This window comes from Castanea sativa, chromosome 12 (assembly GCF_040712315.1).
Source record: "Castanea sativa cultivar Marrone di Chiusa Pesio chromosome 12, ASM4071231v1".
NCBI classification, from domain to species: domain Eukaryota; kingdom Viridiplantae; phylum Streptophyta; class Magnoliopsida; order Fagales; family Fagaceae; genus Castanea; species Castanea sativa.
The window spans coordinates 6,074,604-6,101,711 of record NC_134024.1 but is presented as its reverse complement, the minus strand read 5'-3'; the positions used below and the strand labels follow the sequence as shown (position 1 = coordinate 6,101,711).

The window sequence follows — 27,108 nt, the reverse complement described above, 5'->3', positions numbered from 1 at the left end:
CTAAAGACATTAGTTTAGGAACTATTTTTAGAAATATTTTATAGGAAAATGATAAAGTAATTATTTTTTCTGACAATTTTTTGTATTACTTATGAAAGTGGTGTTAAAACTTTTCTAATATTATTTATTAACAATTTCCCTAAGAATACTCATTAACATGACATTTTTTTTTTATATATATAAGTAGAGACAATTGGGTAGGTGGGAGGTGTAAGTGCACACTTGCACCTGGACCCAAAGATGATTATGGGCTCAGGCCCAATGAGCCTTAAACAATGAAATTTGTAAAGTGTGGGCTTGAAATCTAGATTAGAAGTACTGAAAACTTAATAACAGGCTATGGGGTGCAAACACTTGTAAATAATGAATGATAATTGCAGGTGGACCTCCTCGGACGTGAGCCGAGGACTACTTCTATATTATTTCTCTTTCTTTCTCAAAGATTACAAATCTTCCTCCCATTTTTGGTTCTTCCCTCCTCCTTAAATACTTCCTTTCCTGATACTTTATCCACGTGTTGCTCAAACCCCCTCCCCCCTAGATATTTCTTCTCTCAGTACCTTTGAATAGTGACCAGAAGTTTTAGTTCTACTGTTCAGGGGTCACTTCCCCATTAATGCGGCCAGGGAGGTAGGTGCTGAGTCTTTAATGTGGAGGTGGCAGCCTTTGCTCTTGATATTTTTCTAACACCGGTGTATCTAGAAGGTTCAGGGTTTCCCCCTTTTAACCAACAGTCTTTTCAGAATTCTGCCTTGACCTTCGTAGTGAATCTCCGAGTTCTCTTGTGTCTGTCCGAGGAGAAACTCACCCTCGGATGTGTCCTCGGACCCTCGGCGTATGGGCCGATTCGCAGTACTAACAAATTCTTAGCTCAAGGACAGATCGGCTCTCCTTGCTAGAGCCCAAAGGCCCAAATGCCCGCTTGGGTCCTTTTACTCCCCACAGGAGGTGTGTTTAATTTGAATTATAGATGTGATGCACCACAAAATATGTCATTATGATTATAATATCATTTGAACCACACTACAATACTAATTTTTTTTAAATAGTTCAAAACTTAAATTAAATTGTATAGACTTTTTAAATAAAGTAAACAGTAGGTTGAGAAAATTATCAATATTGTATCCACTAACTTTTTAATAAAGACTATGTGTGCATTTGACTCCAAATTAAAAAACCAATTTCTTTTAATATTTAGTTTATTTTTGCTACAATTTATGGGCCACACTGCACTTTTTGGTACTATGGTATCTACTGCACTATTCATGGATTCTACTGTACTATTTCAGCTAATTTTCACCTTTATTTATAGTAATTTCAGCAAAAGTTTTCAGTTTCAACAAAATAAGTGGATCCCAAACAGACCCTATATATATACACACACACACATGGGTATTCCCACTAGTTTATATTTATATAAATGGCAGTGTATTTTTCTAGGAAGACTATAAAACTGAGGAAATTATAAATCTTAAATGCAGGAATAGCGTTGCATACAATGATTTGACAGTTACAATCTGGGTTTGAATTAGTGTGCATTTGGATTGATGAAAGTTGTCAGGTTATTTTACTATTAAACTTATTTTTGTTAATATTCATGGGCCCCACTGCACTTTTTGGTACTATTCATGAGTCTCACTGTACTATTTTAGCTAACTTTACTTTTATCTACAGTACTTTCAGCAAAAAAATTTCAGTTTCAGCAAAATAAGTAGATTCCAAACAAACCCTTAGTATCATAAGGTTTTGTGCTTCCTCAAGCTTGAGATCTATAGGCTCCACTTAAGTTGAAAATTATAAGGAATTTGAAACAGATGAAACTCAAATTTATAAGAGGCAAATCGATATTCAAGTTTCAACTTCTGTTCTAATATTAATCCAACCATTAGATTACAATCCTCCTTTATGTGATTCTCAAAAAAGGAAAAAAAAAAAAGAATTCTCTCAATTATTCTCCTTTATTTGACTCTCAAAAAAGAAAGAAAAAAAAAGAATCCTCCTTTATTTGTTTACCATAGTTCATAAACGTGTATATTCTCACAAACATGGGTATCTTTGTATTGGACGTGAAATTCATATATTCTAATGAAGTTATTCATATATTAAATGTATAAGATAATTCGTAAATCACTGTAACTTTTGATTTGTTAGCCATGAAACTTCATTACAAGTGTAGGAACTTGGACGTGTAAAGAATAGCACTAGCCACTAAGAGCATTTACATTGGGTCTTGTAAATGTTATATGTTGGTAATATTTAGTATCAGAACCCAAAAATCCCCCATTACTTGGTCTTGCAAAGTCTTACAATTGCAAAAAAATTTGTAATTGTGCTACAGTGCCATCCTATTTTTATGATGGCACTATAACAACTTATAAAAGGTTTATATTGTATTTTATGGGGGTGGGTGGTATTTTTAATTATTTTTTATGAAAAGGAAGAGAGAGAAGGAGTTGGTGAAATTAATATTTTAATGAATAAATGAGATAAATAAAAGTTAGGATGTTGGGTGTGTTATAAAATAATATGATATAATTGATAAAGTGACTTTTAAGATGGTAAAATAGAATAGTTTCAAGAAAGTGGATGTGAATGCTCCATGAGCATTCATTGCAAGGGTGTTAAACTCACTCAAAAGCTATTTTTAGCATTTTAAACCACAAAAATCATGCTCCATCAAAGATGCTATATCTTAAAAAATTTGACATCCTACTACAGTGAAGTTTCATAAATGAAAGCTCACTGTAGCATCTTGTTTTTATTTTTTAATGATTTTTTGGTGGTTGGCAGCGGTGGTTGCTTGTAGTGGTGGTTGTTTTTTATTATTTTAATGAGTTTTTTATATTATTATAAATGAAATGGTAAAAAAAAAGAATCTTTATTGTGGGATGAATTGTAAAGTAAATTGTTAAAATTGATAAAGTAGATTTTTGAATTGCTAAATACTATAGGGTCCGTTTGGTAATGTTGTTCTAGTAACGTTATTTAAGTGTTGTGGAAATACGTGTAGATGAAAAAGTATTATAAAATTACGTGCTGTGTTGTTTAAACAACGAAAACATAACCAAACAGACCCTTATATTTTGAGATCCTTGATGTGAATGCTCTAAGGCATAGAAGGCATGTTAACAATAGCCACACTGCCCCTTTTGAGCATTGATTCTCTCATATTTGTTGTGTACATCATCTATCTACGCATCATTCATTTTACATTTTTAATAACATGTCATAAATAATATTTTTTCCTTTTTGTTTAGAGTTCACACAATATTACAAGCGGCTGTTTCTCTATATTGACTTTGAGTATCCATGAAGTCAAGTTTATTTTAATCATTAGTAAAATGTATTATTTTAATAAATTTTTAAATTTTAAGACAAAAATTAAAATAAATCTAAGATTCTTTATATAATAAGATATAATAATTAGTAAATACGACAAAATATTATTATTATTATTTTACTTCAATTGTTTATTTTGTGAAAATTTAATCGTCAAATTGCACATTCTTCTTATATTCTCAATGCTTGCAAAAAAATAATAAATAATTAAATTAAAGATCAATAATTATATCATCGATAACATGTTTAAATTTAGTATTCGTGATAAAAAAAATTATGCACAAAAAATAAATTTATTGATCGAATAGTAAATAACATCTGATTTAAACGAAATTTGACATGCATGTTAAAAACATAAAAGCATGTAATCCAACAGTCAACTTTTCAAAATTCATATTCAATAAAAAAATATAAGACAAGTATTTGAAGGGTTTCTCTTCAAACCAAGTGTGTATATATATATTATGTGTGCTTTTAGCATGATGAAATTTGCTAGCTTATTTTGTTAAACAGCTTATTTTTGTTACTATTCATAGACCTCATTGCACTTTTGGTACTATTCATAGGTTTTACTGTATTATTTCAGTTAACTTTTACCTTCATCTATAGTAATTTTAGTAAAAAATTTTCAATTTCAACAAAATAAGCGAATTCCAAACAAACCATATATATATATATATATATATATATATATATATATATATATATATATATATATATATATATATTTTTTTTTTTCATTTTTCGAAGGCATTTATATTTATATAAATAAGCGGCATGCGGCAGAGTAGAGTTACTCGTATTAAGAAGTTTTCAACTTCTAGGAAACTTCAGAAACCTAAGCAGATATTGGGTGAACCCAATTAATTTATCTTTCCCATTGCTTTTGTCTGGTTTCCAATACATGGACACCAAGGTATTATCCACCGGAGTTCGCTACTCAAACTTGCCGGAAAGTTATGTCAGGCCAGAATCAGACCGACCCCGCCTATCTGAAGTCTCTGGTTGTGATGATGTTCCTATCATTGACTTGGGTTTAGAGGATAGATCCCAAGTTGTCAAACAAATTGCAGAGGCCTGCAAATTCTATGGCTTTTTTCAGGTACACACATATTAGCATATTCCACTCCTTCACTACTACTCTCTCAAAACAAGTCACTCACTTTTTACTCCCTCATCTACTTATATATATATATATATACTTAATTTGTCATTTTTTCCTAACTAGGTGATCAATCATGGTGTGTCTTTGGAGGCAGTAGAAAAAATGTTACGAATAGCCACTGAGTTCTTTAGCCTACCTGTGGAAGAGAAGTTGAAGTTGTACTCAGATGACCCATCAAAGACAATGAGACTTTCTACAAGTTTTAATGTGAACAAGGAAAAAGTTCACAATTGGAGAGACTATCTCAGACTTCATTGTTATCCTTTGGACAAATATGTTCCTGAGTGGCCTTCCAATCCTCCTGATTTCAAGTAAGTACTTTTTCTCCTCTCTCCCTCTCTCTCATTTTGTTTTTTTTTTGTGGAAGTATGAATATTAATATTATTTGAGTGACGACATAAAGTTCTTTTGATCCCTAAAAAATCCAAAATTTAATTTTTAGGATTAATCATTCTATATACTTATTATTAAATATCATAATAGAAAGTTATATTTAAAACTTAAGCTTGGAGTTCTAGACACCCACGTTAACAAAAAGTTATAGTTAACATGGTTAACTGTACGAGGAATTAGAATAACTGAAATAACTGAAAAAACGGTTTCATTAACAATATCCGTATATTTTATATGGTTCTCTTGAATATTTTGTTGTCTTGTTCATGATTAACATCATCTGTCACCAATTTTCAGTTTTTAAATGCTGAATTATCACAAAAACCTCAATTTGAAGAGATGTTCCTAAAGAGATTATGTACCATATGCATAATCTTACTAGGTATTTGCATTAACATCAAGCTTCATTTGTGCATGCAAGTGCTAGGACTTTCCGTTTGTATTCATGCTTCTCACCACATAAACGTTTAGATACCGTATAATCCATTCCTTTTCTTTCTTCTTCCATCACACTTCACTCAAACATATATGTATCATTATAACTCCCCTCAAAACCATATGAGAGCTAGGGATTTCGCAATTTTCTTAGTCATAAAGTAGATTTCGATCCATTTGACAACATGTTATAATATGGTTGACATGACAACAATATCTAATCAAGGTTATGATTCAATGGAAGTTCTTTGATTCTTTCATGAAGAACAAACTGGATTTGAATTTCCCTCCTTTATTTAAGAATGGAAAATTAAAAAAAAAAAATGAAGAAAAAAAATCAGAGCTCAATAACATCCCATGTGCTAGGCGCGATTCCCTAAGCTGTTACACAAGCATATACTGCAACATGCCACACCAGCGCTCACATGAGCAAATACAAACACAAATTATATAGAATGACCATATTTTAGCAATTGGTCAAGTCGATTTGTCTCTTTGCAATGCTACAAGACACTGACATGCCTCTTAAAGATAAATTGTCTTTTGTAATGGTTGTTTGTAATTAGTAGAAAAATTACAAGTTAGAAATCGAAAATCAACTTGTAATTAAAATCTCTGATATCATGTGTACGAAAGTGACAACACAAGGGCACATATAAATTAGAAACTAGCTCTTTCAAAAAAAAATAAAAACAGCTAACGTGTTTTGTTAGCTTATCAAAAGGTAGTTTTGTTTACTCTAAAACATAATCAATATACATATAAAAGGCGATGTTAATGGGTGATATTAGATCAATTGTTAATAAATCATTTTAGTAAAATTTCAACACATCTTCTATAGAAAATATAAAAAGCAGCAAAAAAAACTATTTCATTTTTTTTTATATATATAACAAGTTTCTAAAAATATATCTTAAATCAATGCTTTAAAAATCCATTAACTTTTCTCATAAATAAATATATTTATTTTATAACTTTATAATTACAACAATGAGAAGGGAGATTCAAATTTTGGTACTTCTTATAAAAGAAAGTCATTTATTTCGTCATAGAAAATTTTAGTCAATTTACTACGGCAACCGAAAAAAAAAAAAAAAGCGGAAAGTATAAACTTAGTGGATTCCACATAATTCAGCTAAAAGTTTTATATATATGTTTTTAAACTTATCAGATTTATGTGACAGAGAACAATTCCTAGAGGATTCCATTTCATTGGACCAAATTTAGATTGGCTGTCATCATTTGAGTCTGTGACTGATCTTTCAATGAGAAAGGATATAATTATTTATAAAAATAAGAAATTAATTAACTTCTTAATTAATGTAAACAAAATCTCTACGTAACAAACACGGAATCGGATTCCATTACAGTACCCTAGTGCTCATGTTGTAGGACCATGAGGTGCTTTCTCTCTCACATTCTTGATTTGTCTCACCGTAAATTTAATCCGTTACTGTAATTTATCATTAAGATGAGAAACAGGGAACACTACGTCACAATATCTTTGGTACGTACGTCTAGTACGGTAAATTGTAAGATAAATCTTAGATATTTTCAAAACATGATAAGATGATGTTTCTTTCTCTCATATTTATAATGAATCTCGTCGGGAACTTATGGCCTGTTTGGATGTTTAAAAAAGGAGGGGAAGTAGAGTAGAGGGAAGGGGAGTAATTCAATTATCTTGTTTGGGAGTTTTTTAAGGAAGGAGGGGGAGGGGTTTGGAGGGGTTTGAAGGGGTTTCAACTACCTCCAACCCTCTCATTTTTAATTCCCCCAAATTGGAGAGATTTGGAGGGAGAGTAGAGCACATAAAATTATTGATAAAGTAAATTACCTAATTTACCCTTATTATATTTATAAAATTACAATGTTAAAAACAAAGGGAATGACTAATTACTCCCTTTCCCCTTACTAATTATAAAAACTTCCAAACAAGGTGGAGGGTAATCATTCTCCTCTACTCTCCTCCCCACTACTCTACTCCCCTCTACTCTCTTCCCTCTCTAAACTTCCAAACATGTCATTAGTCGGTTCGCAGATCAGTGGGCAAACCCAGGAAAAGTACTAGTTTAAGCCCATTGTTATTGGTTGACTAGACTCTGTCACACCATTGAAGAGAGGGGGGGGGGGGGGACACATAGCTTTAGGCGCAGTTAATGGGAGACTTTTTTTTTTTTCATGATAGTGTGGTCACATGGGCCAAGGAATTTAATATCTATTGAAGACTTTTTCCTCTTCCTTTACTTTTTTTCTACTGATTGAACGGTGATGACGCCAATTCGATGGTACAGTGCTGATATCATGGCCATTGAGTATTGTGTACACGTTATTCGGTGAAAGTTGTTGTACCTGTACATATTTAATTTTGCCAGAATTTTCCTGCTGACATCAGCGAGAAAAGCCGTGTTGATGTCATGAAAGCTAAATCACACGGTTTGTGATTGATTATTATTGAGGTGTGAACCAGTATTCCTTTAACTTCCATTGACCACCAATCCAATTTAATATTGTTCCTTTGCATCGAGCCAACTCAGCCTCTTCTAGAATTATGTATTATTTTAGGTGGGTTTGGGTTGGGAGTGAAAATAGGGAGGATAAAAAATAGGAATAGAAAAATAAGGTGAAAAATATTGTTTTTTATTGTTTCGTTGAAAAAAAAAATAAGAGAGATAGAAAATAGAGAAGAAAGTTTTCCCTCTTGGGTCTACTTTTTTTATTCTTCCAAATTATGAGGAAAATGAAGAGGGAAAAGTGATGAGAAATTCATTTTACACAAATACTCTCTCATCTACCCTTTCACATAATATGTAATAAGGGTATAATAGTCAATTTATATAAATTACATTTTTTATCCTTCTCTTAGACTCTGATACTTCTGGTTTGTAATCCTTATGGTTTGTATTCCTTAAAACTTTCAACCAGCAGGCCCAATACTTTGCTTTCTATGGCTATTTAATTAATGCAGATCATCCATTTCAACCCCCAAAAGAAAAAGAAATATTTTGTACACCTATTATATATATATATATATATTTATTTATTTAAATTCAATTATTACCACAGTTTTAAAAATCCGTTTTAAGGATTTTTATTGGACTGAATTGATAATTGGTTTCTAATTGAATTAGTTCAACTAGTCGGTCTGATTTTTAAAATTATGATTGTTATCGTACATAGGAATAGAAAAAGAGATTCAAATCTTGATTCTATTCAAGAATATCTCAAATAAGATTAAGTAATGTCATTGAAACTCTTATTAAAAGCTTATATAATAATAATAATAATAATAATAATAATAATAATAATACCATACTAGGTAGGTTTTCAGGAGAACTTATTTAATATTGTGAAAGATCTGCTAATCCTCTTAATTATTAAGAAACTAATCATTTTCAATTTATAACCATACGCAGTTCACATGATTATTAAAATCCTTAATGATTTACTTATATTTGTTAGGAGAATGACACAAATGGTCCATATGAATGAGTGAATAATCTATTAGTTTCTAGGGTCAATAGTCTCACTATTACAAGTAGTTTGATCTTGATCTACTATTCTTTCTTTTGTTAACTATTTTTTATGATCTCATCAAAAAAAAAAAAAAACTATTTTTTATGAGGGTTTATGGAGTTTAGTTTATGAATATCTAAGCAAATTGATGCTTATAATAAATGGGGGAAGGGGGATTCGACTTCAATACTGATTTATAGGAGACTTTTGAATAATGCAATTGGGTCATAAAACTCTTTACAATGGTCTTAGCATATTGGTTTGATTTTGTATGTGTTTGGTATGATTTATATTTTAGTTTATTTGATTAGATGCAAATTTCTAAGACCTTCTCTCTTTAGATTGCAATTTATTTTACTTAATCATTTTTTAAATAAAACAAATCAATGAATTAAGGTATCCTAATTGGATACTCAAACAATATGGAAGAAAGTCAAATCAAATATATAATGTTTTGACCAATTGGTAATGACTACTTACATTGTGGACCTGGGTGCCTACCTGCCTTTGTCGTTCTTTGGTTTTACCTTCTTCAAAACTTTATATATATAAAATGTAGTGACTTGGGATGACTTGGTTAGATCTTTTGTTTTCTCATAAAGAATAAAGATCAATACTAACCTTTTGTTTTCGTAATTGAAAATTTTATTAACAAAAAAACTATAAGATTCCTCCTCTTTCACGAAATATTATAAAATATAATAAATTTTTTTAAGGTGAATTCAAATTTTTATATTACCTACATTTTCATTTTCATACAAATATAGATTATAATGGTATTGATTAAAGTGTTTCGTTTACTGTGTTTAAAATTTTATTATTATCCCTTTCTCAATTTTTATTTATATTTTTTATTATCTAGTGAACCATCTCCATGAGATCTCAAGTTTAATAAAAGGGAAAGTCTGTGAAAATAACTTTTGTCCCAATTTTAACATGTGCCAGTATGAGTGGCGAAGAATAAGTGTTTTTTTTTTTAAAAAAAAAAAATTATAAACCAAGAGAGAATATGTGTTGAATTTATGTTTAAGCATTAATTCACCAATTTTCGTCAAACAATCATTAAGTTATCACAAATGGTATGGTACTAGGAAAAACAAATCCAAGGCAACAGTCTTTGCAAATTTCATAGATGTGATTACGCGGTATAAAACATTGACCGTAACATACGGTAAAATGCTTTCTCTTTTATTTATTATTATTATTATTATTAATTACAAGTTTTTTTTTGGAGGCATTATTATTAATAATTTATAATAATTTTGAGAATTCGTCACTGAGTATGTAAGATTTTATTATTTGATAATATTGAACGTCAGTGCTTTCGTCATCATTTTGATCATTCAACAATTAGCGTTTAAGTTTTCTTAGAACATTCTGTCTTAGCCTCCTAGGGAGATCCTTTGTCAAATCATGATTAACTAGAGTTTTTTTATTTTTATTTTTTATTACCTACATTATGATAATTTAGAATTCTTACTTTGACTTCACTTTCTCCAAATTCAACATCTTCACTCAACTCAACAATAAAATAAAATAGTATTAGCAACCGTAATCACAATTCAATGTGATTTGCGCTTGAATTCTTGATAACGGTGTGTAGAGAGAGAACGAGGAGTTGTTATTGCGTACTTTGAGAGCATGCTTTTGGAGGCATTATTATTAATAATTTATAATAATTTTGAGAATTTGTCACTGAGTATGTAAGATTTTATTATTTGATAATATTGAACGTCAGTGCTTTTGTCATCATTTTGATCATTCAACAATTAGCGTTTAAGTTTTCTTAGAACATTCTGTCTTAGCCTCCTAGGGAGATCCTTTGTCAAATCATGATTAACTAGAGTTTTTTTATTTTTATTTTTTATTACCTACATTATGATAATTTAGAATTCTTACTTTGACTTCACTTTCTCCAAATTCAACATCTTCACTCAACTCAACAATAAAATAAAATAGTATTAGCAACCGTAATCACAATTCAATGTGATTTGCGCTTGAATTCTTGATAACGGTGTGTAGAGAGAGAAAGAGGAGTTGTTATTGCGTACTTTGAGAGTATGCTTCTTCTCTCTCACAAACGAGTTGGCCCCATAGTGGGTGGGACTCACCCCACTATGAGAGAGAGAAAGTATACAATAATTTCTCGAGAGAGAGAGAGAGAGATTTTGGACGGTTTATGAAAAGAATGAATGAAAAACAAAATGGTGAATTACAGGAGCTTTCATGAATTTTGTATAACAATAAGCTAGCCTAGTGCATTTCATTTTTTTAGCTTCATTTGTTTAATTTTGACTAAAAAACTGAGATGGCTACTCTGTTGCAAAGGCACTAACATGTTATGGTTTTAGTATCCTACTACATAACATAAATCCCAAAACAGCTACATCACTACATATGTATGCCATAATATATCTATTAAAGGTTGCCTATGGTAACTTCAAAACTTCCTCCCTCAACTTAAGGTGCTAGCTTGAAACAGTTGAACATACCATTTGTTTATAATTCATTCTATGCTAAAGAAAGTGAAAAATTCTGTTTAGACTCCTAGTTAACTTAAGTGGTTTGTTGACTTCCATTCCAAAAAAAAAAAAAAAAACTAAGTGGTTTGTTGATTGATTACATAAGTTTATCATGGGTTCCATGTACAAGCAAATATAAATCACATATATCAATACTAAACAATAAACAAGGAAGCACAACAATTTGATAACGAAGTGGAAAATCAGTAAAACAAATTATTTCCAAGAAAAAGCCTTTTTTGTGATCTAAAGGATTACTAATCCTTAAAACTTTTGAGGAATCCTATATTATTGGTTGTGAATGACTTATTTATATCTCAATCTTTTCAACCTTGGTTCCATAGGAGCAAGTAAAAAAGATTGAGAAATAGAACAATTTGCTTTGATTCGTTATTCTCAATTTCCATGAGATGATCATCTTAGGGCGATCCTTTTGTCTACGGATGCTTGTAGAAAAATCACATGAAGAGATAGTTTACATACAAAACTTTTGTACAACTAAAATCTTTATTGCAACCTTTGCAAGTGCCTTGCTTGCCTTCCCATAGCAGTGGCCGTGAACCATCATTGAGTAGATCATAACCTTATCGTTTTTGACCCGTAAGTTCGTTATAATGCAAAACATATGGGTAAAAGATCATCAAATCATCATTAAGTAGATCATAACCTTATAATTTTTTATCAGTTATAATCTGGACTCAACCTTCACACAATTATATTGACAACATAGTTTTGACATATTCTGTTTTTAGGATTTGCCAACACATCCCTGAAACCATAATAAAATGTTTTAGATGCAGATGTGCTGAAACTATGCAGTAATCACCTTGCAATGGCAGGCATTTGCAAATCTTGTTTGGAGGGCATTTTGTCCAAAGTAAAATGAGTCTTGGAGGTGTATTGGCATGCTTTGATTGATCATATAATTCAAACATAGGAGTTGAACCCAGTTTATTCATTCCATGGTAACATAATTAGTTGGTCATATATAAGAAAAATAAACAAAAGGTCATAGAATGAGTCCAATCCTTCTTGATGCAGATCTTTCTTTTTGTTTGTTATCCACCAATTCCCAATTTTCCTTTGATAAAATAGGCAAATTTTGCATAGAAAATATAAAAGAGCTAATGTATGTAACATTCTTTAATAGGGAAATTGTGAGTAATTATTGCATGGAAGTTCGACAACTTGGGTACAGATTAGAAGAGTTGATGTCAGAGAGCTTAGGCCTAGAAAAGGATTGTGTAAAGAATGTGTTGGGAGAACAAGGACAGCATATGGCTGTAAACTATTACCCACCATGTCCGGAACCAGAACTGACTTATGGATTGCCAGCGCATACTGACCCCAATGCCCTCACAATTCTACTTCAAGACCTGCATGTATCTGGCCTTCAAGTCCTCAAAGATGGCAAATGGGTTGCTGTCAATCCGCACCCAAATGCTTTTGTCATTAACATCGGTGATCAGTTACAGGTACCGATAATCTGCTTGTACTTTCTTATAGTTGATGGTGCTACAAAACAAACAAATACAACTTGTTAAATTGAGCAAGGAATTATAGTAGATCACTCACTAAAATATTAGATGCCAGGTTGCAGCAGTATATAATTTTATTTCAAAGGGCACAGTAAGCTTGTAGCATGTTGATTTTCATCACAATTTGTACTATAAGATGCTTATCAATTTGTACTATAAGATGCTTATGTCATTTTTATGAAACACATTCCATTGACAAGGATTTAAACATGACAATGAGTCATTGCAGGCACTGAGTAATGGGGTTTATAAGAGTGTTTGGCACCGAGCAATTGTCAATGCTGACAAACCAAGGCTATCAATAGCTTCATTCCTCTGCCCATGTGACGATGCATTAATCAGCGCTCCCAATTCACTCACAGATGATGGATCTGAAGCTGTATACAGGGGTTACACATACGCAGAGTATTACAAGAAGTTTTGGAGTAGGGACTTGGAGAAAGACAACTGTTTGGATTTATTCAAGAATTAGCCTGTGTTGGCTTGGATGGTCTTAATTTTTTGTAGTTTATTTGCTTATTTTCTTTGAAGTGAGTTAGAAATTGGCTAAGCAAATAAGCTTGCCTTAAGTTTTTCTTATTCGCTTAAAGCCATTTTCTACCTCCTTTAAGCAAGCAAGCAAACAAGATACCAAATATTAAGTCCATCCAAGTTCTCAAGTCAATCTGTTGTTGTTGCTGTTCTAGTAGTTTTCATCTTTCTTTCTTTTTTTTTCTTTTTTTTTTTTTTTCGTATTGGGTTTTTCTTGTTGCAAATGAAGTTCTGTTGGCGACTGTAATCATTTTGTTAAGAACAGTTCAATAGCAGCACGGCTGACATGGTCCCCCTCTGCCATCAATTTATTATGCCCAAGCTCCATGGCAGCGTGGCTAAAATTCACCCAAGTCTTGGTGGGATAATGGTGGTTCTGCCCTCGTTCATATGCCGCAATGCATATCCTCTGGGCTGGCGATTGTACCTGTTATGACAAGTAGGAATTTTTTCTAACTTTTTTAGGCATAAGATGAACCTTTAATTGTCTTTTGCTGTATGTTTTATTGTTGTTGCATGCAGTTGTATAAGATTGTATTATTTCAGACAATTTTAGCTGTTTTGTATGAAATAAAGTTTTTTCCCTTGTCACCTACGTTGCTTAATATAAAGCAGAAAAGGGTTGAGCTGCATTACAATAAGGAAGCACTGATATCTAGCAGTAGTGTTTTATCACTATGCTATTCCCATCCTACTAGATTTTGTCAATGAAGCTATGATCTCTCTCTCTCTCTCTCTCTCTTTTAATGAATCAGAAAATTTCATTAAAGAGAACCAAAAGTACAAAACATAAGGCTATACAAAGCCCAAATTTTGGTCAAGACAAAACTTCACAGACACATCTGCAAAAGCAAGCCCATTTAGACCAGATGAAGTACAAGCTACCAGTTCAAGGTGCCTCACAAGGAACCAACAGATGAGAGATATGCACAGAGCAAATTTGCAAACTAAGTGCTAGCCCTCTTGGCCTCAGTCAATCCAGCCAAGCCAGCTTCCTTCTGCAGGTTCACTAGGCTACTAAGCCCAAGCAAATGATAGGGGAAGTTTCATATAAGCAGAGCAGCACTGCTTGCTAATCTTCATCTCAGGACATAAGCTGCAGATTTTCACAATCTTGTGGGTCTAAGTACGCATGACAAAAGGGTTCAGCCCCCAATTATAGCAAAGGACCTTATTTAGGGTGGAGTTCTGAAATTTAGTTTGATCTTCAAGATGACTTCTCACATCCTTAGAATCTGCTCCTCAGACCAAATTGAGCCATAATGTATTATGGCATTTCTCTGGAATCATAGATAGTAGACAGAAGCCCATAAAGCAATTTTAAAAATGTAGGTTCTCAGCCCCTACCTTTTCAGATTGCCAGTAGCCCATGTCATCAGCTACTGTCAATTGCTCTTAGTATCTGATACTAGACAAATGAACATTCAAATGAGTTGATTTCTGCTTTCATTGCAACCCCTGCAGAACACACAAAGACTGTCACCAGTATAAACCCTTTAAGACAGCCTATCTCTAGTTCATAGCTTATTCTTGATTATCAACTAGCCAATAAAGAGGGTCTAAGAATGCTAAGAATGATCCGAAGAATTTTGCATCAATCAACCACCTCTACGCTCATTCTAAGATCATCATATGTAGCTGCACAAGGGAAGCAGCCAGTCTTGGTAATAGACCATCTTGCCTTATCCTCATCCTTCAAATCCACAAGGCTTAGTTGGCTCTATTTGTTAACAAGCTCCTCAAACCTGACAGGCTTCCATATCCAATACTTTTTCCTCAATACTGAATCCACTCTATCCTCAAAGCAACTTGCTGCATCACAAATGATTCTAAAACCAAGTTTTAATAGAGGAATACCTGCAAGATGCCAGTTATTATGCCATAGAAAAATCCTATTCCCATTTGCCACGTCAAACTGTATAAATCTTCTAGCCTCATCCCTAAGCTTTAAAATGGTTCTCCAATCCCATGTACAGCTTTGAGGGATTCTTATGGTCCAAAGGCACCTGCCTTTCAGCAGAGTCTCATGAACCCAAGCAGCCCATAGAGACCCTGCCTTGCCTTCGTGAATAAGCTCCAAATGTGCTTCATAACATAAGCTATGATATCTTCTCTACACACACTCGAAATTTGAAACCATTCTAGATTTGGCAAGGAAAGGATTTTCTATAAGGGTCTCAGATTCTGTCCCCAAGAGAACTTCCTTTCAAGAAAAATAATTTCCTTGCAGTATTTTCTATTGAGATCAGTAGTAAAGTGCTGGCCAGGAAGAGGGTCAGCTAAAGTGCTTTCTTATGCATCCTCTTGCTACTCTAAATTGACTCCCCTTTTTTTGGTGGATTTATGGCTTCCCTGCACAGTTTTCACAAGATTTCTTCATATTATTCCTTTCTGTTTTTTCATATCAATGCATATTCATGGCTAAATTTAAGAACTTGCATAGTCAAACACAGTGTTGTAGATTTCTGAAGGGATGATTCGCTTCACTGGTAGAACTTTAAAAACCAAATGCCTCTACTGTGGAAAACATTCTTGCATCCTAGTTCGCAGCCTGGATTAGGCTCATGGGGTGCGTCCTAGTGAAAATGCATGTGTTCTTGCACACTGATAACCACTCTTACACTTCCCTCACTATCTGAACTCAGATGCTGGTGGGAATTCCACATTTCATGTACTGAATCTCAGATAAAGTGCTGCTTTTGTTTTAAAATCATGATACCTTTGTTTCCCCCTCCCTTCTACAGCAATATTCTAAAGCTTAGATTCTCGCAGATAGTCAAGAGATAATCAATAGTCATGCAGATAGTCAGGAGATACTGAATAGTCATCGGCTCTAACATCCAACTATCTGAGCCTCTCTTGCTTCTCTCTTCTTGTCTCTCCAATTCTAACTATATGAACTGATATCTTGTTGAAGTAGGGTCATTGAGTTTGTTCATTGTCACATTCAATTTAGTTTAACGTGTGTATTCTTAGTAGATTCACCTTTCCACCACCACATCAGTAATTCCTTTGCCTCCATTATTGGCAGTTATTAGAAAAGATGAGTTTACCTTTCCTAGTCTTGCTTCATTTGACTGGTACCAGCCCTTGGGGAATAGAATCCCTATCTATGGCTTGTCTTGCTGTGTTTTTTTTTGTTTGTTCTTGTATGGTTACATATCTCAAATCTACTCATCCTCTGTTTTCTTTGAATTTTTCCACTTATGTGTTATGGCCTCAAATTAAATAACCCAGGCAATACTTGCATATATTTCTTCTTTCTAATATCTGAATTTTTCCACTTATGAGTTATGGCCTCAAAGTTGAATTAGAGAACTCAGGCAATACTTGCATGTATTTCTTCTTTCTAATATCTCTCAAAGTTTCATTAACCTTTTCAGTTTTAACTAGTTCATGCTCCATTTGATTGCATAATGTCATGTGAAAAAGGAAATGGTCATTTATTTCATAACTCTCACAATTAACCTTTTTTGATTTGGGCCCTTTCATGATCCAATTTTAAATTCATCTTCTTCAATCCAAATTACAAAGTTTTTATTTCATATGAGAAGTATACATTCACTCCCTTGTTTCCTCTCTCAGTTAACATAAACTACATATATCAGAAATCCACTTTTGAAACGAACACGGTCACAAACCCGCAAAACCCAAATGCAATAGGTATGTACCATAGCTGAGGGCTCAAAGCTTTTTAATGAATTCAATGATATAGGTATTGAAAGCAGAACACACTACTCTGAACCCTTGAAATCCAGCCCCTTTAGCCAAGGCCTCAAACTCCTTTTCGGTTCTCTCTTTCCCACCAGGATTATGAGCCAACATGATAACGTCAATGTGGATGACTCCCTTAGCAGCAAGGCTAGTGTCCGGGGCTACAGGAAGAATGCATTCAGCAAGAATCACCTTTCCATTGTCTGGAAGAGCAGCATAGCAGTTCTTCAAAAAATTCGAGCAATGTTCATCGCTCCAATCGTGACATATCCACTGTACGTCGGAGTATACACATATCAATAACATAAATCAAGGATAGAATGCCTTTGACTAATCAAATTTTCTTATAATTTCATTTTCACTCTATGATTCATGCACTAGTTAATACAATTGTCTTTGCACACCCTATAGTTGAATTAGACTGTAAAGTTGAGAGCTAGTGGTGCCTTCCAATTGTCAACTATCAATTGCACCATTGTAGTTTTATATAACTGGACCCAACTAAAAAGTCAAGCAAGCATGCGGGTAAGCAAGTGAAAGGATCTCTGGTAAGTTTAAACCCACCTTCATGAAAATGGCATCTCCTTTAGGAACACTAACAAACATGTCTCCCCCAACATGCTCCACACCTGCCAACACTCATATCTAGCCCATGAGATCATTATTGAACCCAAAAAACATTACAAAAATAATAGCATTATAATGCATTATACAGGGTTTTACTTTTAAAATAGATAAAATAGATTTGAACCTATGGACAAGAAAAAAAAAAAAAATAATAATAATAATAATAATTAAAAAAAAAAAGCATTATGCTGCAGTACACATGGTTTTAGTTTGGGAATAAAGTAATAAATATAAAAAAGACTTTAGAATGGGCAACCAGTCTGCATCCAACAACCCTCTTGAAAAGTCTAACTTATTAAAGACAAAGGTAATAGGCAAGCGCTTAAATCTACATTGCCATTATAAAATATAGCTTAAATTAAGCATTCTATCAACCATATGACTTTTATAATAGATACGATAGATTTGAACCTATGGACAAGAAAATTTGTCAGACGAGACAACTTGAAACTACTTAATTTAATATATGACATAAATAAAAATGAAATAGTGTCAATACCGGGATAAGATGGTGCGTCCTCGATCACATGGGGCAAATCAAAATTGATGCCCTTAATAGAGGGGTATTTTGCGACGATCATGCTAAGGACAGCTCCAGTACCACCACCAACATCAACCACTGATGTGAGACCCTCAAAGCCTTTGTAGGTCTCCAATATTTTCTTCATGGTAATGGTAGAGTGATCAGACATTCCCTTGTTGAATACCTTGTTGAATCTAAGATCTTTACCATGATACTCAAACGAGGTCATTCCATGGGCCTTGTTAAATGGAATCCCACCTTCAAGAACTGCATCTTTCAAGTAGTACCTATAGAAAATCGAATTAGTCAATTAGGTGAAAATTTTCGTTTTCTACTTTTCTTTGGCCGGAAAGTGATGAATTCTCATGCAAAATGCCAAAATGTCTATGCAATACAATGCACGTAGATGACAAAGTACCATTTTTTTCCAACTTTTACATCAAATACAAGGCCTATCTTTATTTAATAGTAGTTGACATTTGAAGTCCTAGTTTTTTCTCAAAAAAAGAAGTCCCAGTTTGGTATATACCGTTGCTAATGTTCAAAGATCTTACGAAGCAGGGAAAGGTCATAAACATCAAATCATGAAGCTAGTGTGAATTGTAAGTGAAAGGTGACTCCATTATTGAGCCCAGAAAAGAAAAGAAGTGCTAGTGTGAAATGGCGGACTTTTGTTAATTTCAAACCTGATCCATAGGTTGTGATGGGTTCTTTTCTTAGCTTGTATAACGACTTGACACCAGCACCGCAGGCAAAGGTCAATTAAGGCAAAAATAATATTATTTAGCATTCAAAAATGCAAAACCAAAACATTCTTTCATTATTTTTTTTTTTCAATTTTTCTCACCGCTTCTAGAAAAACGTCTTATGATTATGATACATGCATCATCCTTCTCACATCGAATGGATCCCACATAATTATAGGTCCAGGAGATGGATGATACAATTTTTTTTAATGAAACATAAATCCAATACTTTAGATTATTGTTACTTCTTTTATAGGAACCTGTGAAATCTATACACCATAAAAGGGAATATACAATTATACATATGGAAAATTCTTAGCTTACATTACTAGTACAATTTTGTTTAAAAAAAAAAAAGAAGAAGATTATGCATATATCTAATATCTTTTCTTTAGAGGTTATGTATATCTACTATCTCACACATAAGATAATTGGAATCATGTGGTGCAAATTTTTAGGTATAATGATTAGAGGCATACAAAATAGAAGTTATGCACAGCCCTAGTAAAGCACTAAGCAGTAAGCAATCATTGAAATCATGTGGATGCCAATTGTTGGGTATAATAATTAGAGGCATAGAAAATAGATCAAGTTATGCACAGCCTTAGTAAAGCACTAAGCAACAAGGAATTAGGAGATCTTAGATGAAGTCGTGGTTGATTGTTTTAGACTCCTAAGTGGAGGGTCCCCTATGCCCATCAGCATCTAGTGACTATCTATCCAACAAATCACCCTAAACTTTTTTTAAGGGTCCCACTAAGGTTTATCTTTCTAATTTTTCTTTGAGTCACATAAAGAAAGAGAAAGAAACAAAGTAAAACTTATTAGTAGTCCTAATAGTAATGTTATGCTATTAATTATAAAAAGAGTGAAAATCATACTGACTAATCTAAAGGGACTTAAAAATTGTTGATCATGACTCATGACTTCATTTATATATATCACAATCCACCACCAAATCCAGTTGGTTGAAGCAATTACTAGGCACGGCAACATGCTTAGCAATAGACAATAGTATACTCCAAATCCAATTGATTATATATTATTATCCCCAAATATATAAAATAAAAAAATTTTGGACTCACAATCCACCTTGATATATTTATTATTGCCTCCATATTTTTGTTTTATTTATTTATTTATTATAAAATTTTAATTTATGATTTTAGAAACTTTATCAGTTAAGTTCTAAAACTCAATAGACACAATATTGAGTTTTTTTTTTTTTTTTTTTGATACAGACAATAGACACAATATTAATAACTTTTTTAATTTAATTTTTTATTTGATTTGAAAAAATTGGCTAGCCTTTTTTAAACTGAATTTATTTTATATTTTTTTCATTTGGAAATTGAAAGACAATAAACCCTTCTTCTTCTTTTTTTTCTTTTCTTTTTTTGTCTTTTAATGATTGCTTGAGGTACTACAGATGGACGTAATAAGATTAAGCACCTACTATACTTTTTTATTTACCAAAAAAAAAAAAAAAAAGATTTAGCACCCACCAACAACTCAGGAAAAAAGGAAAAAGATAAAAAAGAGTTACAAAGACCATTTTCAAGGGGCGGGCCCTTTTTCTTTTTCTTTAAAAAAAAAAAAAAAAAAAACCTTTAAAATTATAAAGGATGATTTTTCCAAGTGTCAAAAACGTTGGTGGGGCCCTGCTACCTACCCATTAAATGATTCACAAGTTTCTAATTTTTTTTTTTAAAGAAAAAAAAAATATTGGTAATCACTCGTCACTAAACCCAAGAGACAGGACTCCTACCTGTACAGCAGTACAGACCAAGGTAAAGGAAAATTATATATGAACAAACTATTCATATATTCAAACTTCCTAATCATTTGACGATGGATGTTTCTTTTAGTAGGAAAAAAAATGGTCAGAGGCACAGTGTAGTTTTTCTAGTTTGGGCGTAATTATGGTAGCACCTTAACGTTCTCGAATTAAAATCATCGCTGTGTATGCAATATAAGGAGAGACCTCGTTGTGCATGCAAATGCAACACATTAAAAATAACATCAAGAACACATTACTATTTTTCATTATAATGAATTGTTGAAACACACCCACTTCCCTCCATTGATTGGAAGTGAATAATTTGTCAGACAACATAGGAGAAAGGCTTCTCTGTTCAGCTTAAAAAGAATGACAGTGTGACTCTTTTAAAAACAAGGAATAAGTATTTTTTATTTTTTTTTTGAGAAGGAAACAAGGAATAGGTAGAATAGAAAGTGTGACATGTATTTTATTATCAACTATTAGCCCAATTAATCATTAATTTCAATTCCACCGGTCTATAAAATTATTTAATTAATGTTTAAGAAATATTTTTAGAAAGATATCAAAACTTTTTAAAAATTGTTTATTAACAAATCCTTTAAAGAAACTAGTAAAGTGAAACCATATATTTTAAAAAAGAAATACGGAAAAGAAAAAGAAGAGGATGAGATTGAGAGGACATTACCAGCTCTCCATGAGGACCTTATCTTGATTCATGAGAGAAAGAGCAGCAAGAGACACACCATCTTCATTCTTGGTCAAGAACTTACACACAGGAGCTGTACCATAAAGCCTCTCAACTTTCCCATCAGGGAGTGTGCGCAGAGAGTATGTGAGAACAGAGTAGCTAGCCAGGAGCCTCAATATGCGGTCCACAATCACTGGTGCATCTGGGTTTTTCGTAGGGAGCTGGGAAGCAATCTCTGCAGGAGAAAGGTAAGCACCGGGTCCAGCCTTGGCTATGATCTCCAAGAGATCAAGTTCTATGGCAGATTTTAGGACCATGGGGAGAACTGAAGCACTGGCTAGTTGCATGGCAAAGAGGTTGGCTTCTTCATCTGAGACTTGGGTTGGAGTCATCTGGGTTTCACCACTTGAGCCCATTTTTTTGTGGCTTCGTTATGTGGGTTTTGGGTATGAATAAGAATTGTTAAAGTGAGAGAGAGAGAGAGAGAGAGGTTGGGGAAGATGAGTTATGCTATGACTAGGTTGGAATCGTTAATATATATATGGTTTTTCCTCAACCACCACCAAGCCATTGGCGGCTCCACTTGTAAGTGAGGGTGGTCCTACTACGAGTAGGACCACCCTCGCTTGTCAAAAAAAATATTATAGAAATATATATATACTTTTAAAATATATATTATATACTAAATTAACTTATTTTCACTGCCTAATAAAAATTTGAACACTTTTACTTGAGAATTATTTAAATTTGAATTCAATAAATGTAAGAGTAATGTTACATTCATAAATTTTTTACAATAATTTCGCAATAATTCTTATGTGGTAAGCTGTTATTAATTCTAATTTGGGTTCAATGTTGACATGTTTTACTCATCAATAACAGGCTAACAACTTGTTGTATAAAATTTGTTATGAAATTGTTGTGGTCACTTTATTATTCTTGTGCCTTCCAAAATAGGGTTGCTGGGCCTCAGAAGAGTTTAGGCTCACAATCTATTTGTAAAGTGGGCTTTTGGATTTCCTACCACGGGTGGCGCTATGCTTGGCAGGCTCGTTTCCTGAGTCTCTCCTCTTTTCCCACTCACACTCCCTTTCCTCCTTGGGGGATGATTAGTATTATTCTCTCTAGTCTCTCCACCCTGAAATTGTTAACCTCTTCAACTGAATCTTCTCTGCCTATTTATAGCCAAGCTTAATGGAACGGTCATGATTATTCCCCTGGTGGGTGGAAGGAGGGGTTCAATACCATTACCCATAAGTGGGGGTTTAGTTGGGAGTGAGAGGAAATGAAAGTGGCATTGGAACTGGCTCCACCGCTGGGTTTCATGCTCGACAGGCGCATTCCCTAGGCAATGGAAGGGAGGTCCAATACTGTTTCATCTAAGTGGATGTTTGGTGGCGGGAAGGAGAAAATGATAGTGGCGTTGGGACCAACCCCGCATGTAAGTTTTGTACTCGGCAGGGGCACGTCACAGGCTGCTTTGAGCACTCTGAGCTCAAACCTCTTGGACGGCACGTGCGTTACCATGTGTGATCAGTGCAGGGCTCTTATAAGAGTTAGTCTTCATGGGCCTTAGGGCGATTGGGCTTGACGGGGGGTGAGGCCCGTACAATAGCCCCCACTTGATTCATGCTCTGCTTCAGGCGATGAATTAAGGATCCCGGGCAAGTCGTAGTGATGGTTTCCCATAGATGTATACTCTCGGCACACGGCTAGGGCAATCGTCTTAGCGGATTTCTCGAAAATGGCGTTGTATCAGGTCGTCACGTCAGTAATTAATATTTGGTAGTTGGCGAACCGCCCGACGGTTCGTGATCCGTCTAACGATTCGTGAACCGTGCCCACGCGTATGGGGGGTTATCCAAGAAAGGGATTTGGGAGGGTTTATTTTTCCCGCCCCTGGCCTCATTAAACGCTTCAAAGTCCTATAAATAGCCCATTCTAGACTCCTTTTTGACTTTTCACGTTTCTCTTGCTCCCCATCCCTCCTTTGCCGAGCATTCTTCTCCTGTGCAAAAACCTCCTCAGTTCTCCACTCCCTAGAGCCCCAAGTAAGTTCTCTCTACCTCTCTTTCCCTTCCGATTCTCTTCCATTTTATACTCTAGGAATGAGGTTTTCTCACCTACTTACCCTTGGGGCTGTCTTGGCTAGTTTTAGAGAGACCTTTGGCGTCCCAGGGGATGCCGACGTTGCGTATTGCAATGTGGGCGACCTCGAACTTCAGAAGGCTGCTGACTCGAACGCAGCGTTCTTCCCGCTGATGTTGATACTCGAGGGTGGGGTTAGGTTCCCTGTAGACCTTCTCGTAATAGGTACCCTAGGGTTTTACGGCTTGTGCCCCAACCAGTTTCCCCCAACTTTTATAGGGTTGTTAGCTGTGTCATCCGGTTAAACCACATGTTCGGGCTGCAGTTGAACCAGCACGACATAAATTTCATGTATAAACTGTGCGGCAACTTCGCCCGTGGTCATATCCTGCCTGCCCGACTCTAATAGGAACTCGGCCGGAGAGTTCGTTCGGGTGCGTGGTAACTGGCATGCCAGTGAGCTTCTTTGCCCGCTCTCACCATGTGAAGTTGGTCGGTACCGAAAATTCTCATTTAATTTGTTCTTGCATCTTTTATATATATATATTTTTTTTTTAGCTGATCGGTTTGTTCCCGGACTTGTTGCAGAATGCAAAAGGTTCTTCCCGAACAGTAGAGTTATACACGCACGAGACCTCAACTTCGTTCTTAGGTCGGAGATCTTCGTGCACGACGAAGGGCAACTTAGGGCGTCTCATTTGATCCTTGGCGTCAACCCTATGTACACCACTTGGCAAAACTTCGGCCAGACGCTTTTGGTAGACAGCCCGCTCCTATCGTACATCGACGTGTGGTACAAGACATTCCCTCCCCCCGGGCTCACCACAGGCGAGGCTCGAGGAAGTGGCCCGCACTATACCACTACAGACGACATCGCGTCGGTGAGGGACGGTTCTGCCGAGCGCGTGTCCCAGAGTCGACAGAGGTACAAGCGATCGGACAACCGGAGGACGCTGCCCCCGTAGCCGAGGAGCCAGCTGCCGACCAAGAGGAGAGAATGGTGAAGCATACAGAGATGACCCTTTCTCAGTTCATTCCCAGCGCCTGTCCTATGGCTCAAACTTAGTCCCCAAAAAGGGCGAGTCAAACTTCTCTAGCGGGCGAAAACCAGAAGAGAAAAAGGGTTGCCGAGAATAACCCTCCTGTCCCGGGTGATGCTTTACCAAAGACCCTTCCCCGTGCAGCGAGCGGTTCCAAGCTTCCGGAGGGGCCGGTGGTCACACCCCCTACAGTTCAGGTTGGAACCAACGTGGCATCCTCTTCCCGGCCGGCGGTTGGTTGGCAGCACACCTTCCGGTTAGGTGACGAATGCCTGCCGGAAACCGCCAGCGTCTGGCTATGGGACAGGGGTGCAGGGGGGCGAGTGGCCCAAAGTTTGGCGCAGGGCCTCATGCTGCCCGATGATGTCCATTACTATGCGCAGGGCGATGATGAGACACTTGCCACACGACTACAATGGCATTCCATCGCGGTAATGCTTTATTCCCCTTGACTGTGTGCATTGTACTGAGTGGTCTTCTCTTTTCTTTTTTAATTTCTCATTTTTGGCTACTATTCTATCTCCAGGCCGCGCAGATGACCAGCATTGTGATCGGGCGGTTGAAAGATGCGGCCGAGGCCCTGGAGGGGGAAAAGGCGCTAAAGGCTGTTGCTGAGGCCACGGCCAAGGAGAAAGGGGAGGCTACCGTGGCGTCGGAGAGGAAAGCGGTAGATGCCGAGAACGCCCGGCAAGCTGCCGAGGGAAAACTGACCTTCTTAGAGGCGAAGCTAGGGGAGACCGAGCTCAAGTTAGCGACGGTGGATAGCTTGAGTCTAGCCCAAGCTAATGAAATCGCTAGCCTGAAGGAGTCCCTCGAAGCTTGCGAGGAAAAGTGGTACAATGTCGGCTTCTCGGATGTTGAAAACTCCGCGGAGCCGATCATTCACCAAGCTCGGCACCATGGCTTCAGGGAGGGATGGTTAGCTGCCCTTTAGGCGATAGGGGTGGCCGCAGACTCTCCACTGTGGAACCCCAAGCTGATCCCTTACCCGGCCCCTCCTCCTCCTGCCGTTCAGAGTTGGGCCGAGGCTTCAAACGAGGAGGAGACTCCAAGTATGATCGACCTTGTGCGGGATATTGACGCTTATATGGAGGCAGCTGACCCGGAGGTTACAAGCAACATCCGCGCTAGGGCCGAGGCTGCACCAGACCAGGTCCCACCGACAACTGTGAGCGGAACTGAGCAGCCTGTTCCTCCGCCCACACCAGCCGTCCCCGCTGTTTGATAATCCAGCCTTTCTTTGTCTTTTTTATTTTATTTTTTTATTACTATTATTTTTTTTTCTTTGACGTTTGAAGAGCTTAAATCGCCGGACTGTGGCGATGGAACAATTTCCCTGTCTTCCAGACATTTATAACTAATGTCTTTAAAATATCGTTGTTTCAATATATGCCGTTTAAATGCAGTTTGTGCTTCTCTATTGCTTGCTTGATAACCGCCGATCTTGTACGCGATTATTCTCTTAATGTTAATGTCGTTGGTAAATGCTATCATACCTTACTTTCTCGCTTTTGATTGCCGGGAGTAGCCCCTTTGAAGTCAAGCCGTAGGGGCTTATGTTACTGGACGCTCGGCGTAAGTGAACGGAAACCTGTATCTACGTGAGACTAGCGTAAGGTTTTCACCTGCTCGGTGATAGGGCTCGAACCAAGGACAGGTTTCTATCCTTAGATAGAAATAGCGTAAGGTTTTCACCTGCTCGGTGATAGGGCTCGAACCGAGGGCAGGTTTCTGTCATTAGATAGAAATAGCGTAAGGTTTTCACCTGCCCGATGATAGGGCTCGAACCGAGGGCAGGTTTCTGTCATTAGATAGAAATAGCGTAAGGTTTTCACCTACTCGGTGATAGGGCTCGAACCGAAGGCAGGTTTCTGTCCTTAGATAGAAATAGCGTAAGGTTTTCACCTTCTCGGTGATAGAGCTCGAACTGAGGGCAAGTTTCTGTCCTTAGATAGAAATAGCGTAAGGTTTTCACCTCCTTGGTGATAGGGCTCGAACCGAGGGCAGGTTTCTGTCCTTAGATAGAAATAGCGTAAGATTTTCACCTGCTCGGTGATAGGGCTCGAACCGAGGGTAGGTTTCTGTCCTTAGATAAAAATAGCGTAAGGTTTTCACTTGTTCGGTGATAGGGCTCGAGCCGAGGGCAGGTTTTTGTCCTTAGATAAAAATAGCGTAAGGTTTTCACTTGCTCGGTGATAGGGCTCGAGCCGAGGGCAGGTTTCTGTCCTTAGATAAAAATAGCGTAAGGTTTTCACATGCCCGGTGATAGGGCTCGAACCGAGGGCAGGTTTCTGTCCTTGCCGTGGATGAGTTGCCTTTACCCTCACGATTCTCTTTATAATTCTTGCATGGCGATAATAACTTGAAATAAGAAAAGGGGGATAGCTGAATCAATGTCTTTGTATTAAACATGCAGTAATGCCAGATTACATCATGTTTATATCTTTGGAGGGTGTCCGG

General features: G+C 35.9%; 2 protein-coding genes across 2 annotated transcripts; one reads left to right on the top strand and one right to left on the bottom strand.

Moving 5' to 3' along the window:
* The first annotated feature begins 4,127 nt into the window (after positions 1 to 4,127).
* On the top strand, positions 4,128 to 14,030 carry LOC142619045 (protein DOWNY MILDEW RESISTANCE 6). The gene is made up of 4 exons (XM_075792122.1): positions 4,128 to 4,441; positions 4,568 to 4,815; positions 12,521 to 12,845; positions 13,138 to 14,030. The coding sequence occupies exons 1-4, from the start codon at positions 4,244 to 4,246 to the stop codon at positions 13,378 to 13,380; spliced, it is 1,014 nt and encodes a 337-aa protein (XP_075648237.1). The 5' UTR covers positions 4,128 to 4,243; the 3' UTR covers positions 13,381 to 14,030.
* A 2,924-nt stretch (positions 14,031 to 16,954) lies between these two features.
* LOC142618872 (caffeic acid 3-O-methyltransferase) lies at positions 16,955 to 22,144 on the bottom strand. Its single transcript, XM_075791910.1, has 4 exons — positions 21,518 to 22,144; positions 18,280 to 18,590; positions 17,718 to 17,782; positions 16,955 to 17,426 (listed from the first exon to the last, which is right to left on the bottom strand). The coding sequence occupies exons 1-4, from the start codon at positions 21,934 to 21,936 to the stop codon at positions 17,124 to 17,126; spliced, it is 1,098 nt and encodes a 365-aa protein (XP_075648025.1). The 5' UTR covers positions 21,937 to 22,144; the 3' UTR covers positions 16,955 to 17,123.
* Between the last annotated feature and the right edge of the window lie 4,964 nt (positions 22,145 to 27,108).